The 18,495-nt window shown below is 34.7% G+C and overlaps 1 protein-coding gene across 5 annotated transcripts in view; it reads right to left on the reverse strand.

Annotated features, from left to right (window-relative positions):
- Positions 1 to 18,495, reverse strand: part of LOC144839414 (twitchin-like) — a 58,889-nt gene that overhangs the window by 18,110 nt on the left and 22,284 nt on the right. For all 5 annotated transcript variants that reach the window (XM_078694756.1, XM_078694755.1, XM_078694754.1 and 2 more), the window contains exons 23-49: positions 18,118 to 18,192; positions 16,396 to 16,674; positions 15,777 to 16,040; positions 15,311 to 15,577; positions 14,485 to 14,769; positions 14,034 to 14,333; positions 13,568 to 13,870; positions 12,999 to 13,301; positions 12,274 to 12,555; positions 11,661 to 11,848; positions 11,383 to 11,497; positions 10,793 to 11,095; positions 10,158 to 10,439; positions 9,570 to 9,872; positions 9,026 to 9,328; positions 8,489 to 8,776; positions 7,677 to 7,976; positions 7,165 to 7,467; positions 6,651 to 6,805; positions 5,789 to 6,224; positions 5,203 to 5,499; positions 4,839 to 4,998; positions 4,359 to 4,501; positions 3,577 to 3,870; positions 2,778 to 3,080; positions 2,449 to 2,597; positions 2,049 to 2,199 (exon numbers count right to left, since the gene is read on the reverse strand). In XM_078694756.1, the coding sequence (XP_078550882.1) occupies positions 2,049 to 2,199; positions 2,449 to 2,597; positions 2,778 to 3,080; positions 3,577 to 3,870; positions 4,359 to 4,501; positions 4,839 to 4,998; positions 5,203 to 5,499; positions 5,789 to 6,224; positions 6,651 to 6,805; positions 7,165 to 7,467; positions 7,677 to 7,976; positions 8,489 to 8,776; positions 9,026 to 9,328; positions 9,570 to 9,872; positions 10,158 to 10,439; positions 10,793 to 11,095; positions 11,383 to 11,497; positions 11,661 to 11,848; positions 12,274 to 12,555; positions 12,999 to 13,301; positions 13,568 to 13,870; positions 14,034 to 14,333; positions 14,485 to 14,769; positions 15,311 to 15,577; positions 15,777 to 16,040; positions 16,396 to 16,674; positions 18,118 to 18,192 (6,831 nt within the window). The remainder of the gene's footprint in view (positions 1 to 2,048; positions 2,200 to 2,448; positions 2,598 to 2,777; positions 3,081 to 3,576; positions 3,871 to 4,358; positions 4,502 to 4,838; positions 4,999 to 5,202; positions 5,500 to 5,788; positions 6,225 to 6,650; positions 6,806 to 7,164; positions 7,468 to 7,676; positions 7,977 to 8,488; positions 8,777 to 9,025; positions 9,329 to 9,569; positions 9,873 to 10,157; positions 10,440 to 10,792; positions 11,096 to 11,382; positions 11,498 to 11,660; positions 11,849 to 12,273; positions 12,556 to 12,998; positions 13,302 to 13,567; positions 13,871 to 14,033; positions 14,334 to 14,484; positions 14,770 to 15,310; positions 15,578 to 15,776; positions 16,041 to 16,395; positions 16,675 to 18,117; positions 18,193 to 18,495) is intronic.

Below are 18,495 nucleotides of genomic sequence, written 5' to 3' on the forward strand. Positions count from 1 at the left end.
ATACTTTTTACATTTTTCCTGATAAGAAACTGGAGCTCCAAAATTGGATTAAAACATCTTTAATTACATCAATACCATGCATTTATTGTGTCAGCAATCACTCAATGAGTGAGAGTGGTTGATCTTCAACTTTTGTACCTTTAATGCATTTTCATATATGGAGGTTTCTTATACATTGAACAGCTGCCGGCCATACATTATTACGTAGTTATAGACGTTCCTTGGTTTTCTTCCTAGATGTTTCGAGATATGAGAAGCAATCTTTCAATGCTAACGTTGACTGCCATTTTGTGAGTCATATCGCCAAGCCAAGGAATCTATTTAATGAGTGAGATTGTTAGAAGTGACCAAGAGGTTTTTGATGTTTACAGCATTTTATGATTTTATCTCCCTCCTTTAAGCTACTAAATGTTTTCAGATAGTCCACAACCAGACTTTACTCACAAATTTCAAAAAGCTTCAACTCCTATTTTTTTTATTATCTTCTTTTGAAATTATTACTAAGACAATGTTAAAAAAAGTGTTATTATTTGTTATGAATGTATTTTGATGAAATCTTGATGGATTTGTGTGTTTTGTGTTGAAGAGTGAGTTCGATGGGATATCTAGTTCGATTTCCTCATCTTAAGTAGTGCCAACAAGACCACCAACCCATTTTAACTGTTTTCATTCTGTTCTAGAGCCTGATCCGGGAAAAAGAGCACTATTTAAATACATTTTTTTTTCTTTACATTCAAATGAATTACAATCTTTTATTCACTGTTATTGGGTCATCTACATCAAGCCAAGCTGTTTCATTTGTGTTAGATGGCAATGTGTCAGAGACGAGCATATAAAAATGAAAACCAGTTATGGGCAAAACAAATCTGCAAGATACCTTCCTAATAAAATAGGTTAAAATTACCATCAAATCTCATTCTGACATTTACTACTTTTAGCCAAATCAGAAATCTTCAATTAATACGTTTATAGAGGTTCAAAGTGGCAATTGAAAACAATATTTGAAAATGCGAGTTTAGAAAAGAACTGAATAATAATAATAATTATCCTAAGTGAACACCAGGCTAGTGATCTGGAGGTTGTTGGAGTCCCACATTACTTAAGTATTAATTATTATTCTTAGTAAAAGTGAAAATTACGTCAGAGTAGGGCAAAAAAATCTGACCAATGTTTATCCATCCTTGTAATGTAAAAGCTATTCTCTATGTCAATGGTGAATAACTTTACTTCCGGTCATTTTCTTACAAAATATTGCATTACAATAAATATAAATATGTATGGTCTGAGCAATTTGAGACCATTTTTAAATTTCCATGACCAGCCGTTTTTTAGATACAGTGCGAGTCAAGGTCAAGGGTCACTATTAAAGAAAAATAGCATTTCCGGTTACATTTAGTCAAAATGGTCTATTAGAACAAATATAAATATATTTATTCCGAGTATTTTGATACCAATATCTTGTCAATAGACCAAAGGGTTATGGAGATATGACCAGAGACTACTGAATAAAAATCCTTGTAAGCTATATATATGTCAAAGGTCAATAACTTTGCTTCCGGACATTTTTTAACAAAATATTGCATTACAATAAATATAAATATATAAGGTCTGAGCAATTTGAGACCATTTTTAAATTTTTATGACCAGCAGTTTTTAAGATACAGTACAAGTCAAGGTCAAGGGTCAATAGTACAGAAAAATAGCATTTCCGGTTGCATTTAGTAAAAATGTTCTATTACAACGAATATAAATATATTATATATATATTCCGAGTATTTTGATACCAATATTTTGTCGAAAGACGAAAGGGTTATGGAGATATGGCCATTTGGTCGCCATTTTGAAATTGGGACTGTTACCATGGTTACGGGATCGTGAAAATTTGTTACCTAACATTTTTGGTATCTTAGCACCATAATAAAGTGAAATCAAGTGAAATCTCACTTTGGGCATTAAAATCCTACGGAACCCCTATTTTCATACATGAGGAACCTGACTATTGTGTATGATAATTTTAAAAAATTAATACTAAACTAAAAAATACTCACCACAAGCAGACTTGGGGAAGACGGTATCTGAGGAAGCACTAGGCTGACTCAGGCCAGCTGCGTTCTTAGCTCGTACTCTGAATTCGTACTTAGCATTCTCATCCAGGTTGCTAACACTGAATGAACAGTCTTTCACTGGGTAAATATTGCACTGAAAGTAAACACAATAAATACATTTATACACAGAAGAATTAAAGAAGCATCAGTGCAACATGATATTTTAAGTACAACTAAGCAAGTCAAACATTTAAGAAACACAGAATTGAAAACCAAAATGAATTAATTTTTTTACAATAAGGGTGTTTATTTTATTAAAAAATTAAAAATACCATTTGTAGGTTGATCCAGATAAGAGTACCCAGGCAAATAAAATCAAATTTAAAAAGTTTTCAATGAGTACCTGTGTCCAATCCGAGTCATCAGAGCGTGACTCAACAATATAGCCTGTAATTCTACTACCACCATCTGAATCTGGAGGTTTCCATGCCAACGTCACAAAACCTTTATCAACTTCTTTGATTTCTGGTTTACCAGGCTTGTCAGCAGCATCTACAGTAATTAAGATGTCAAAATAATGTATTCAATTATTATTTAAAAGAAAAGCTTAGTAAATAAGTCAAATTGATCTGTCACTGGACTTGGATTAGAGATTCTATTTTTAAATGAAAATGAAGTAGCAGACAATGATTTACATTTATTGCTATAAATAGCTGCTGTTGACAAACATACCATAAGGATTTTTAGCAGTGACAGAAACAGATTTCACCAATGGCTCGCTGGTTCCAAATTCATTCTCGGCAGACACTCGGAAGTTGTATGACACCCCTTCATCCAAACCGGTGACCTCGTAGTTAGGACTACGAACAAAGCCGCTAACTTTTGTCCACACACCGGAACCTTCTTCACTTTTTTCTACAACGTAGTTACTCACTTCGGTTCCTCCGTCATCCTTTGGAGGTTTCCATGACAACCTGACAGACTCTGCTGTTACGTCAGATGCCTCCAAAGGACCTTCAGGTGTGCCAGGTGCGTCTGAAATCAAAGAAGTTAAGTTCTAAGTTAAGTTCCTTTTATTCACACTTCATTATAGAGGGTTTTGGTTAGAAACAAAAGCAACATTCCATACAGGATTTTTAAATTTTTTAATTATTTTGTTAAAATAATCTGGAGTCTCTATCATACAAACCTCCTGGTTTCCTGAGACACCATTTCATCATGTTCTTGAATCATTGTAAATACTATTAATTTATTTGTGATTTGATGAATAAATGTATTTGTATTTGTAACAAAGTGTCTAGAATTATATCTTAAATAAATTGTGTAAGATATATTTCATGAATTCATTTAAATATTAAGCTCTGTCTACACTATCAAACTTTATGTGACATTTAAAGTGTGATGTGCCAAAATATGGTAGTGATATGACATCATCATGTCCATATATGGGCACATCATATTTTGTTGTCACATAAAGTTTGATAGTGTAGACAGAGCTTAAGATATTAAAAGTATCAATACAAGTCCTTACCAAATACAGTAACCCTAACTGACACCGTATCTTCTCCTTTCGGGTTTTTCAAAGTAACGGTATATTTTCCGGTGTCGTCACGTTGTGCGTTCAAATTAATAAGCACGGTCTCTTCGGTGTTAGTTTCAAACTTAATCCTTGTGGATGGTTCAACAGCAGTACCGCCTTTATCATCACTAACCCATGTGACTGTAGGTGCCGGAGCACCTGTGAAGGGTATCACTACACGGTACTGCTCTCCAGCTCGGGCTCTCACCTCTTTGAAACGCTCATCACTTGGTACTCGTGGTTTACCTGTAAAGAAGGAATCCAATCAAATAGAAAGAGTTACAGTCAACAAATTATATACCTTGATATCTAGGACCAACTATTAGTTAAATTTTCCTTCAAAGACAAATCCTCCTCGGTAACAACAGACAAAAATTGGATGGATGGGATGAGATGGGATGGATGTGTAGTGGATAAATGCATAGTGGATGAATGGATGGATGAATGTATAGTGGGTGAATGTATAGTGGGTGGATGGATGGATGAATGCATAGTGGATGGATGGATGGATGAGATGGGTGATGATGAATGGCAAAGATAGATGGATGCATGGATTGGTAGGTAATACATTGACTGACAGACAGACAGATGGAATGGAAGGATGGATAAAACCTTAAATGGTTGTCAGACCATAATCTAGCTACGTAAAACTGTTTGGGTTATACAAGACACAGCTTTATCTCATCTCAAATTACAATTACTAATTACTCACCACATATAAGACGTTTACTTACTTGCAGGAGGAGCAGCAGTGATGGAAGCAGCTGTCTCACTAGCTTTACCATCACCTGCTTTGTTTTGTGCTTTAACTCTGAAATCATATTCTTTGCCTTCAGTTAGTTTACCAGCAGTAAATGTAGTTTCACGAATTGGAGCTCTGAAATCAGAATAGCAGATTAATGAGAAGGTAGGTGGCAGCAGATACAGTAAAAGCTAATTTACACAGACAAGCTGTAACGGTAAGCGGAAAACCGTATAGCTTGTACCTCGTTTTGTGTAATAAATAACAGATTCTATATTTTTATTTCCGTTATTGGAGTACGTGTTGTATCTTGTCAATAAGGTTCGGTGTCTAATTTAGTAACACTTCATTGATGTAAAATAGGAGAAAATTACAATATCTACTATAAAATACATTCTTTTATCTATGAAAGGAGCTGACCTACCATCCTGATCAACTCAAAAACAAAAACTCAAACTTTTTCTGATCTTACCTGGTTGCTGGAACCCATCTATTTGACCCAGCTTCTTTTTTCTCTACTATGTAACCTGTAATAGGGCTACCACCATCATTCTTAGGTGGTGACCACGATATGGTAATGGCTGTCTTATCTGTATCCTTGGCAACTGGGGTGCCTGGGGATCCAGGTGCATCTACAAATACAGTTAATACCTCTATATCAATATTTCAATATTCCATATGCATTCATATTATAACTGAGAAACTTTTTTTGTCAAACTAGTTTAATAGTGTAGACATGAGCTTTAGAATGGTTGAATTTGTTTGAGTAGAAAATCTTAAAAAATAATGCAATTATTTTATTTCAAATCATCATATATAAAAACGATTGAACTCACCGAAAGGATTTTTGGCAACCACAGATTCCGATTTCAAAGGTTCACTTTCTCCAAATGTATTCTCAGCCTTTACACGGAATTCATATTCAGTTCCTTCGTCAAGTTTGCGGACTTTAAAAGTAGTTCCAGGGACGAAAGAACTTACTTTCTCCCATTCACCAGTGCCAGCTGCTTTCTTTTCTACTACGTAGTTGTCGATGTCTTCTTTGCCGTGTGCTGGCGCTTTCCAGCTGAGAGTGACTGTATCAGGACCAACATCACTGATCTCTACAGGACCCTCTGGTGGGTCTGGTATACCTGTGTGACAAGTATTTTAAGATCAGCTTTTAATTGGCTGTTTTATTTCAAGTTTAATGTGTGTTAAGCCTTGTCTACATATCAAACTTTATGTGACAAAAAAATGTGATGTGCCCATATGGACATGATGATGTCATATCACTACCATATTTGGGAATATCACTACCATATTTGCGCACATCACACTTTATTGTCAAACTAGTTTGATAGTGTAGACAGAGTTTTAGCGACCTCTGTTTGCTGCTGCTTCTCATGTCTAATCCAATCAAGTTTCTTAAGTTTAACTTACCATATACAGTTACTTTAACTCTGGCACTATCTGACCCAGATTGATTTTTGAGCGATACTGTATAGCGACCACCATCGCATCGTTTAGCACTGTCCACCACAAATTTAGTTTCCGTACTTGAGTTTGTAATGGTCTTTCTTGTGCCGTCTTCTTTCACCGTGTGACCGTCCATACTCCATGTTATTACAGGGATTGGTATTCCTGTGAAATTTAAACACATTTTAAATGGTTCGCCGACTTTGACCTTAAAGTCTGTGAGGTCGCCGATGTCAAGTTGAGGTTCTTCTGGATGGTCTTCGGCTGTGATGATGCCACTTGATTGGCTAGGTGTGCCTAATCCTTTTGCGTTCTTTGCTAACACACGGAATTCATACTTATCTCCTTCAACAAGATCTGGTACGGTGGCTGAAGTTTCAGTTGCTGGCACAGTGACAGCCTATGCAGAAGAAATAAGAATTTTACAAAACAAAATTCTTGTTTTTCTATAGTTTAAGATTGTTAGGACATTAGAGTAGGGCCATGTGTATTGTACTCGTACGTACAATATTTAAAATATTTTATTGATTGAATTTTCAGTGGATTAAATTGAGTTTAATTGTGAAAATCAAAATGATGTTAGATACAGCATATATAATATAATTATGCATTAATTTAATATTCAATTTTGTCCCATGTTAAAAAATGGAAAATAGTATTAGGTCAGACATTATATCGAATATGTCAAAGTTCATCATGAGACTTCTTCCAGCTGCACATTATTGGGCTGCCACAATCGTACAATTAAATGACTGGAATCTATTTAGGTGTTAAATAAAATATTAAATATATGAAATTTGAAAGATAATGTAACAAATCACATTACATCTTGCCACTCATCCTTTGATCCAGGTTTCTTTTTCTGGACGACATAATCACTGATTTTAGCGCCACCATCTGACATCGGTGATGTCCACGTAACATTGGCAGAATTCTTACGAATCTTGGAAAGGACTGGTTTTCCTGGTGCATCAGCAGTTACTGGGAAAGATTTGATTATTGTTTATCACATTGCAAAATCGTAAATTTTAACCCATTTTTATACAATTAATACTAGGCCTACTAATTTTGTTCCAATGACATACAGTAGCAAACTCCCAGTCTGAGACATACACTAATGTTGATTAGTGATTTAAATGATCCTTTTCAACAGAATTGTTTATTCGCGGAACTTTACCATATAAACTGTTAATTTCCCGTAGTATTTATCCTAAGCTGGGCCTTCTGGGAGACCAGTCTGTGACTGAAGAGGTCACTCAGTATAAATAAATAATAGCAAACATTCATTTGATGTGAAAAAAAAAAAGAAGAAGCAGACCAGAATGAATGAGAAGACATACCCACTGGATCCTCAGCGACTGCCGGTGAGGAAGCACGACTCGGTTTACCAACACCAGCCTCATTCTCGGCTGCAACACGAAACTCATACTCTTTGCCTTCATCTAAACCTGGTATTGTAAGTTTGTTGTCTTTCAATGGGAAACTGTTTGCTTTTATCCATTTATTTGAGTCTGGTTCTTTGTACTCAACGAAGTAACCGGTAATCGGCGATCCACCATCGTTTGCTGGTGGTGTCCAAGCGACTGTGGCAGAGCTCTTTGACATTTCTTCAACCACAGGAATGCTGGGGGAATCTGGTTCATCTGAAGGATATCAATAAAAGAAACTTTTAAATGAAATTTTTATTTGTTTGTTTGTTTACATTATTCTTCTTCAATATTGACGATATTCAAATTAGGCGATCAATGGACTCATGGTAGCCACATTACAGCGCTTCCAAAAACCCCCCCAAACAACTTACTATTACATGTAATGGAAGAGGGTCAGTAAATTATAAATCTTCAAAACTTACCAAATGGAAGTTTGACCCTAACTGGTTTTCCATCCAGTGGTGCCCCAGTTCCACACTGGTTAGTAGCAGAAACACGGAATTTGTAGTTCTGATGCTCAATGAGATCATGTACTGTGTAGTTAGTGGAATGGACACTGGAGGTGGCTATTGTCCACTTGTCATGTCCAGCTTCAGTGACCTCTACGACATATCCTGTGATGTTGCAGCCACCATCATCTTCTGGAGGCTCCCAGGATAGCTTGACAGACGTCTTGGTGAATTCTGAGTAAGCGATTGGTCCCTTAGGTGCCGTTGGCTTGTCTTAAAAATTAAGCAAATCGTTTTTAAAAATAAATATCACATCATGTTTTGTTTTTATATATTTTGGCAAATTGTTAAAACCAATACATTCACTCTCTTTAAATGTGGCAATCCTATAAAAAAAACACACAAGATGTTCTAAATAAAGTGGAGTTGTTATTTTTGTCATGATAAAACTCAAACTCAATTAATCAATTACCACCAAAGATTGAAATATCAAGACTCGTTAACATATTTATATACAATGTAAGAAGGTGAGTCCCGTGTTCTCTGAATGTAGGGGAATGAGCTGTTAGCAGCTCATTGTACTAAGCCTCGGCATTATGTGGTAGGGTGGCCAGTTCCTTTCCACGTCGCCTTTTTTCTCCCTAGTATTTTCAACCAGGTACTCATTTACAGCTGAGTGGACTGGGAGTTGTCGGGAATTGAACCCGGGTCTATCTGTATGACAGTCAAGTGTCCTAACCACTCGGCTATCCAACTCCTACAATGTAAGAACATTGCTTTTTTACCTAGTACTGTAACTTTAACATTGACAGAATCTGATCCTCTGTTATTCTCTAAGTTTATCTTATAATTCCCACTATCTCCTCTTTCAGCTTTCTTGTTGAAGATGACAGTGTCCGTCTCGCTAGTCTCCACCGACACACGGTCAGACAGCTTCAGTTCACGATTATCTTTGTACCATGATGCCGTTGGGGGCGGGCTTCCAACAAATGGTACTTTGAAGTCGAATGTTTCTCCTGCACGAACTCTAATCTCTCTGCCAGACATAAGATTGGTGTCCACTTTGGGTTTTTCTAAATTGAAAAATTATAAATATTTGATAGTGGGATTGGTAGTATATGAGTGAGATAGGCATAAAAGCATAATATACTTGATATTATTTAGTAGTATTGTTGGACATAGAGTCATATGTTATCAACACATTTGTTAAATTATTATTTTATACATTGATATTGAAGCAGCCATATATTAAATTGTTTTTTAATATAATTCAAGAAATTTACAAAACTGAAACTGAACCTAATAAATGAATTGGTACATACCAAATTGAGGCTTTGCGGTAACAACATCAGATTCCTCACTAGGTTTCCCTAAGCCAGCCTTGTTCTCAGCGGTCACTCTAAACTGGTATTCTTTACCTTCTACCAAGCCTTTAGCTGTCATCTTATTTCCCATCACTGGACTTTTATTCACTTTAATCCAACGGTTACTTCTGGGATCTTTTCTTTCAACTGTGTAACCAAAGATTTTGTCTCCTCCATCGGACTTTGGAGTTTCCCATTCTAAGTCGACATGGTCGCGATCGTAAGCCAAGATTTTAGGTTTGCCTGGTGCATCTGGCTCATCTAGAGAATTAAAATTAATCACAATAAATAAAAAACCCATTGAGAACACTTTCGACAAATATGGAAGTTGTTCTTTGTAAGAAATGTGAAGTCAATAGCTCCAGCTTAGCAATGCTTTAGCCAGTACTTAACTGGAATCAAGTCTACAAATCAAGGTTGATCTTCATTAAGTCTGTCACAGCTGACTCCTACAAATACAGCATGTACATCGTCATGTTCTCTTCATCACTTAGTTACTTACCATATGCATTCTTTGCAATAATTTCCTCTGATTCCAATGGGCTGCTCATACCTCCATGGCCATTTTCAGCAACAACTCTGAACTTGTAAGCTGATCCCTTTCTTAGCTTTGATACTTGCAAACTTGTTGTGTTCACATAGCCGCTAACTCGTTCCCAATCTCCATCGTTGTTTTCACATTTCTCAACGATGTAATTTGAGATCTCGCTGCCGCCATCATCAAGCGGTGGTTTCCATGCCAACTTGCATGTGTTAGCTGTGATTTCCGTGATCTCAATTGGACCTTCTGGTGGAGATGGTTTATCTGAAACAAGGATTTAAGAAAAATTAAATTACAAACACAACTGAAATGGTTATTTAACACCTTTTACCTCTTTAATATTTGTTAAAATTAGTGTAAAAACTGTGTGTCTTTTCACACTTTATAAACTGTGTCTGATATCAGTAAATAAACTTTGAGATTGCACAAGCTACATTAAAAATCTTTACTATAATATCTAATACTTTATAACTTTATTGATGAACATTTTTGGATCAGTGGTACATTGTTCAAATAGAGTTAGTATAAAACATGAAAAACATGACCTACCCAGGACGTTAATTTTGCATTTTTCTGACACAGTACCAGAATCGTTAACCAACTCTAGTTCATAATCGCCAAAGTCGTCGCGTAAAGCATCTGGGATGCACAAGACTGTCTTATCTTCTGTTGTCTCTATTTTGACGTGATCTGAAGGTTCAATGACCTTGCCGTTCTTCTTCCAAACGACTGTCGGAGGTGGCTCACCACTGATTGGTACTTCCAGTTTGAACTGTTGACCTGCTCTGACCTTTTGATCTCTCATTGCATCTTTTGCAATCTCTGGCTTAGCTGTATCAAAAAAAGTAAATATAAATTACCTTTTTGTTGGCCTATATTTTTCTTGGTTTACTAACTAAATTCAAGGTTAATAAGTATCTACTTAAATATTTAAATCGATGGAGAGGTATATAAACTTAGATACTTTATTTTTGCCAAATCATAAGAGGTAATGGCAGTGTACGTTATACTTCAGGCAATGGAAAGAAAAAGAGACGTTTGGATAATTTATAGAATAGAATTTAGTACAAGCTAATATATCACTCGCAGAACACTTAGAAGGGAAAAAGAATCTGATACATGAAAAAAAAAAAAAAAAAAAATTGTTTAGCATACTGTTCTATAACTATAATAGAATAACATACCAAATTTAGGTTTGACTTTCTGTGAGGTAGATGCTTGGCTAGGCTTGCCTGGTCCAGCTTTATTCACAGCAGTGACACGGAATTCATATTCTTTTCCTGGTACCACATCTGTAATTTTCATTTTCTCTCCTTTGATTGGTTTATCAGTGACTTCAACCCAGCGGTTACTATTCTTTTCCTTTCGTTCTACAATGTAGCCCTCAATTGGGGCGCCACCATCGCTCTTGGGCTTAGTCCAACCTATTTCGACAAAGTCTTTGTCGTAATCTTTGACCTCTGGAGTTCCTGGGACACCAGGCTCAACTGTGAAGAAAAGGAAAGATTACAAAACTCAACAAAAACAAAAAACTTGCTTGGTGGATAAGGTGCATGGGGCCAAATTGTTGGCATTGATCACCTCGCAAGCCTCAGAATAAGACTTTGTTAGAAAACATCTTGTTAAGTGTAAGGTGACAATACACTGCTGCTGCTGCTGCAGCGGGTCATCAGAAAACCATAACAGCTGACTCTTCTATTTTTCTTTTGAGTGAAATTAAGTACACGTACAGGTGCTACCTCACAAAATGAACCTGAAATTATTTAATTCTTACCAAATGGATTCTTGGCAACAACAGGCTTAACCATGTCCAATGCTTTACTCTGTCCTTGTGCGTTCTCAGCATATACTCTAAAGGCATACTCAACACCCTCTACCAATTTTTGAACCTGATATAAATAAATGAATCATAACAGAAAATCACAAATGAAAAGTTAAATTTTTAATTCTAATTGGTTGATATAGTACAATAAAACTAATGCCAGGATGACAACCATATAAAATGAATAATTTCAAGGTTTACAAAGACATACAAACAAAGTTAAAGCTTACTTGGATTGACGTGTCTGTCGTAGTGTCATTAACCACAGACCAGTTGGATCTACGTGTGTCTCGTTTCTCAATGACATAATTAGTGATTGGAACTCCACCATCATCAGCTGGTGGACTCCAGGACAATGTCAGGTAATTAGCAAACACTTTGCTAGCTTCCAAAGGCCCTTGTGGTGGCTCAGGCTTGTCTAAAACAATCAAATTCAAAACAAAAAATTACTAGTACTTACGTTTTCTCCTTTTCACATATTGTACTGTATGTATATTATATATGTGAATAAAGTTGAAAGTGAAAGTTCCGCACTACATAATCTTTCCATTAGCAAATAATTACAATTTAATAATTTAGTGGTTTTCAATGATTGTCTTGATTTTTTTTTATATACTCTTTAATAATGCCATAGGAACACAAGAACAAAAAAAGTCTTCAAGTAAAACATCACCTAACATGCAAGCTAAAATAGTTGTTACCAAAAAAAATGATGTTACTAAAATAAGAACTGCATGTAATAGCTAAACAGTATACATAATGTATGCACAACATTTATATTGCAAGCACCTGTATTTAAATAACGAAAAACACTTCTACATCGTACTAAAACAAAAAACTCACCTAGCACTGTGAGTGTAACTGATGCCGTCTCAGTTCCAAATGGATTTGAAACGGACAGTTTATATTTGCCAGTGTCCGAACGTTCACATGTAGCGATCGTTGCTGCGGTCTGGACAGCATTTGTTTGGACACGGATGTGGTCATCTCCTTGCAGCGGTCCATCATCCTTAGTCCAGATACAAGTCGGTGTTGGACTTCCACTGAATTTGACTTCAAATTTGACCATGTTGCCAGCTTTGACGGTGACATCCTTGAGGTCACCGATTTCAAGAGAAGGTGGAACTAATAAAGCAACATAGAAAATTGAATTTAAATTAAAGAAATGTTTGTTTACTAAATTCTTAAATTTAAACAAATAGTTACAATAATTGTAAATTCAATCTGTTGGGACAAATTTATATATTAATAATTTTAACAAACAAAAATTTAAATGTTCTATTTACAGTCAAGAATTTGCGATTACACTAACACATTAGATTTTCTGAACCATATTATAATATAAAGTCCTGAAGAATAAAGATAAAATAAAAGAGACTTTCAAATGGTTAGCTACTGCAAATTATAAAAATAAATACAAAATATTGTTATTGTCACTTTTGGAAGAATACAAAAAAAAAACTTTTTTGTGATGCTAAAAAAAAGACAATAAAAATGTTTATAGAGGTTAAAACAAACAAAAAACTTTAAATATTTTTAAATTACTACTAATAGAGAAGTGTACATACTTTCTGGATCTTTAGCGACTGTAGGTTGTGACGCTTCACTGGGTTCGCTCATACCAGCCTCATTCTCAGCAATCACTCTTAACTCATACTCTTCACCTTCTACCAGGTCAGGGACGGTCAAGTGGGTGTCTTTGATGGGGTATTTGTTAAATCTCTCCCATTCACCAGTCTTTGGGTTCTTCTTCTCAACATGGTAACCTTTGATAGGGCTACCACCATCTTCTGCTGGCTTAGTCCAACTAAGTTCCATTGAATTCTTGGTAACATCTCCAATTTTAAGTTCAGTAGGAGCAGATGTAGGCTCTGATGAAAAAATAGGGTTAAAGTATCAAAATTGAGTACTTGAACTTAAACTTTATTATCGCAATTTATAATATAAATCAACTGAAACATATTTGTACTTAAAACATAATACTGCCACATTCTTCAACATTTTCTCTACAGTTTTATAATATAATATAGTATAGTAGTTTTATACTGAGCAAATTTCTCTCCATTAAAATTAGGGACTAGAGTTGTATTGATATATAATAGATTGGTAGACTATGTATGTTGTGTAACTAACATACCAATGGGTTCCTTGGCCACAGCAGGCTTTGATGCCTCACTAGGTTCACTCGGCCCTGCTTTGTTCACTGCAGCAACACGGAACTGGATCTCCCCATCCTCTGGTAGATTGTCAACCATGAACTCCGTCTCTTTGATGGGATCTTTATTAACTTTAGTCCAGCGCTTAGACCCCGGTTCTTTCTTCTCTAACACGTATCCCTGAATTGGACATCCTCCGTCAAATTTAGGAGGATCCCATTTGAGTCCAATTTTACCATCGTGACACTCAGTAACAACAGGTGGTTTTGGTGGATCTGGTGGGTCTGCAAAAAAATGTTTAGCCTGAATTAAAAGCACTTTGAAAGGAAAATGTCTGGGCTAAGTATAGTAGGATCTCAGTCAAATAAAGTTTATTTATTATTGTTACATCCCACAAAATGTATTTTAAAATAAACTGAAAGTTAAACCTTTAAGTAACAAGCTTACCAAATGGTTCTTTGACAACCTGTGACTTGTTAGCTTCTTGCGGTTTGCTCTTGCCAACTTTGTTGACAGCCGACACTCGGAACTTATATTCCTTCTTCTCAATCAAATCCGGAATCTTCAATTGTGTGCCCGTCTCTTTGTCAGACGCCACTATCCATTCAGTGGCGTACACTTCTTTGTACTCCACAACATAGTTTTCGATTTCAGTACCGCCATCATCAAGTGGGGCGGCCCAACCAACAGTCACCGACTTTTCATCGTATGAGGCAATTACAACATTTTCTGGTGTTGCTGGCTTATCTGTGTTTTAAAACAAATCAATTTAGTGAATACAACCCTTTCAATGTAATTAATATTTTTATTTGTTCTGTATCATAGAATTTTTTTCAGAGAGTCCGATATTAAGAAAGTTGACTGTATTCCTATTTGATGGCAATTAAGTAATTCTTACCAATAACTGTAGCCTTAAAATCAATCTTTTCTGTTCCATGCGCATTATTGAGAACTAAGGTCAAAGTTCCTGTATCTCCACGTTCAGAATTCTCAATCAAAAGCGAAGCATACTCTGGTGCCCATTCGACCTTGACACGGTCATTCTCTACTATCGGTTTACCATCTTTAAGCCACTGGACCTTAGGAGGAGGTGACCCATAGATGTCAATATCCAGGGAGATAGGCTTGCCAGCAACAACTTCAATGTTTTTAAGTTCATTAGAGACTACAGCTCTTGGAGGTTCTTAAGAAAAGAAGGAACCAGTTACGTTAATAAGCAGGTTTATAATAAACTTAAGTAAATCTTATTGGTTCTTGTCTAAATGGGTCCAAGGATGGAAATGTTGTTTATCAATATTTAAGCAATTCAAGTTTTGATATGATGAGATGTATGATGATGTATTAATGGTTCATGAGAGATTCTAAGTTGTGGCTTTACAAAATATGGATATAGCTTTTTAAATTTTATTTATGCAGAATTCATGAATTACAGTACATTCAGTAATTACCGTAATTGGTCTGAACCAGAATTGGAGGCTTTTCTTGAATGCTCATACATTTCATAAGAAATTATTTGTCACACTTTTGCTGTAAATCATTCAAATTTGAGCTGGCATTTAGGATAAATATTATCATCATCATTTTATTTGTAATATTTAATGTGTTGCATCATTTGGAAGAAAAATTGATCTATCAGAAAATGACATCTACTTTCATATTGGATTCAGCTCTTGCAGCATAAATATTAGTTAGTTTGTTATTATATACATTAACTTAACACATACCATTGACAGTTAGTGGAGCAGTAGTAAGAGTGTCTTCATCCATTCCACATAGATATTCTCCCTCATCATCAGCTTTCAGGTCATGTACAATCAACTTACGCATCTTGCCTTCCTGAATCATCTCGTACTTATCACTAGGTTGTATCGCTTTACCGTCTTTAGCCCACAACACGTCAACGTCTTTGTCTGTTACCTCGGCTTCAAAGACGGCGTCCTTCCCAGCAAACCCTTCTACTTGCTTCATTGGCGCAGAAAACTTGGGTGAATCTGAATAACAATAATGTACTTTTAATAATTTTAATTATTACTAGTAAAATACATACTATCCATTCTACTATCCTTAATTGTCCAACAGTATTGGTTTACAATGAACACTTTTCTTTAATCTGTATGAATAGCGCCATGAGCAATGATTGGAATAGTGCTATAAAAATTGATGGATTGATTGAAGTTTTGATAAACTTACCACTAACAGTGAGCTTAGCAACTGACTTTAAGCCTTCAAATTCTGCCATATATTCCCCAGCATCCTCCTTGTTCAACTTGTCAATAATAAGCACACGCTTAAGACCATCCATAACCATTTTAATGTTATCACTTTCAGTTAATGGTTTACCGTTCCTTGTCCATTTTACCTTAGACGTGTAGTCAGAGACTTCGCACTCCAACGATGTTGAGCGTTTTTCTATAGCTGTCTTATCTTTCAGTGGTTTGGTAAACTTTGGTTGAGCTTTTGATAATAAAAAAAAAAGGTTGGATGATCAACTGAAGGATTAAACCACGTTGTAAGAGAGAAGAAATTAGTATTTCAACAAATTTACATTTTTCAAATCTCTTCACTAAATGAAAATCCTATTTTAGTGTGATTTTTCATTTTCTTTGTATTTTTTGTTTTTTATATGGAATTTTGTATATAAGTAAAGTGATCAATCAATATAAGAGTCTGTAAATGGCACAAACAGAAATACAATGAATTCCAATTGATATAAAGTTTGCAGTAATCCACAAATATTGAGATTCTCAATATTTCAATCAATATGTTTCAATTTTCAATCTTAATTTTGTGTGCAAGATGTTTCAAATACCTTTAACAGTCAACGTTGCTGTGCTGTCTCGACCTTCAAGTTCAACTTTGACATCACCCTGATCTTCAATGGCAACTTTCTTGATAATCAGTGTGTGTTTACGTCCAAGTTTCTTTGTTTCATATTTCTTTGCATCGCGGAACGTCACCTTTTTGCCGTTGACATACCAACTTGACTCAATCCTGTCTGCGCTTACTTCAACTGAGAACTTAGCATCTGCGTTTTCTTTTACTTCTTGGTTCTTTAGAAGGCTTATGAAATCTGCTCTGGGTTTCTTAGCTGTCAGTGGAATCAAACAGTTAAACATTCTGTACATTCATAAATTTGATGAATATTCATATATTATGTTATTATATTTGAATATTCATATATTATTATATTTTAATATACATATATTGTTATATTTGAATATTAATATACTTATGCTATAATATTTGAAAATTCATATGTTTATGTTATTACATTTGAATATTCATATATTGATGTTTACATATTCATAAGAAAAATTTGCATATTAATATTATATTTGAATATTCATATATTTTATTTAAAACTTCACTTGCCAGCTTTCAACTTTGAACATAAAGCACACACAATGTAACATTTATATATACTATGGTGTTAGTAATTCTATGTTATATGTAATTTATGTAAATATTTTTATTTAAATAATTATGAATAATCTAAATACTTAACTGAAACATATACAGTGATAGTAAGCAACAGATGAGATATGTGAATGGTTATCATAAACTGTTAATCTTTAGAAAGTATATGAACATAAAATAATGTACACATTTATATAATGTTTATATATTAGCTTAATTTACATGCAAATGATAAAGCAAGATGAAATGACAACTAACAACATAATCTGAATATACATCTGCATACTTGAAATAGAGTGATAACAAAAAGAAACAAAATCAGCAAAATATTTGTGAAATAAGACTAGTAACCTATCTTGGCAAAAATGTTTAGTTTTTTAGAGGGAATGCATTTGAGACATTTTGAAAAAAAATTGGACTTTGGAAGAGTTTCAATTTTTGGGAAAGTAAACTGTATATTTCAGAAAGTATTAGCTGATTTTGTCACTTTGTTATCAAATTCTATAAATATGCTAGTCATAAAAAACAGCGACTTACTATCGTTGTTCATATGTGAATTACTTAACATAAAATATTATTGACAATAATATGCCGCAATATCTAATCATTTCGTTTTTCGTATCAATCAACTTGTTTAGAACAAAAATACATTTTTTTAATGTTAGCTTATGATGATACAAACTGCAATGTTATTATGAATATTTTCTTTTATGATTTATAAAATGAAGTAGCATCATCATTTTGCTGTTCTATGTGTCATGTTTTTATTCATTTTGTACTCAATTTTAATGAGTAGTACAGGGATTTCTCAAAAAATATGTCCAATATGTATACACATTAATTAATTTATTCCAAAAGGGTGTAATCGTAAGGGATCACGTCAAAATCATTTTACTGCAGTTACTGCAGTAACTACATTTTTGACTGCAATAACATATGATTTTAGTTTATGCGGTAGCAATAAACAGGGTGTATGATTCCCACAAAAAAGTTTGCTAAATAAGAAAGTGTAGTTTTACTGCAGTAACTGCAATAGAATAATGTTGACATGGTCGTCAACCATGACACATAGTACAGGAAAATAGAATATACAAACAAAGCAAGTCGTGCCTACCATCTTTAGGTAACTCTCCAGTGGAAACCAGCTTAGCAAATTCCTTATTGCTCATTGTAGCCAAACAGTGATGCTCTGTCAAGTTACCATGGTAGCGAAAGAAGAGCAGAAGCAACGGGAGATGAAGAAACACAAAGCAAAGCAAACAGCCAAGCAATATGCAAGAATGAAGCAACGACAATTATTTAATTTTTAAACAAAAATAGATGGATAAAATGCAGAAATAACATAAAATGTTTAAGGTTGTTTTTTTCTCCACTCCTTGCCCAGTATTTCCTGATAATTTATAAGCTATAGAGTATTTAAAAACAGCAGTACATAGAAATAATAGTACATTGGAAGTAAATTGAACTACTGTATAAAAAACACATTAATTAG

This window comes from Antedon bifida, chromosome 4, assembly GCF_963402885.1.
Source record: "Antedon bifida chromosome 4, ecAntBifi1.1, whole genome shotgun sequence".
Lineage (NCBI taxonomy): Eukaryota > Metazoa > Echinodermata > Crinoidea > Comatulida > Antedonidae > Antedon > Antedon bifida.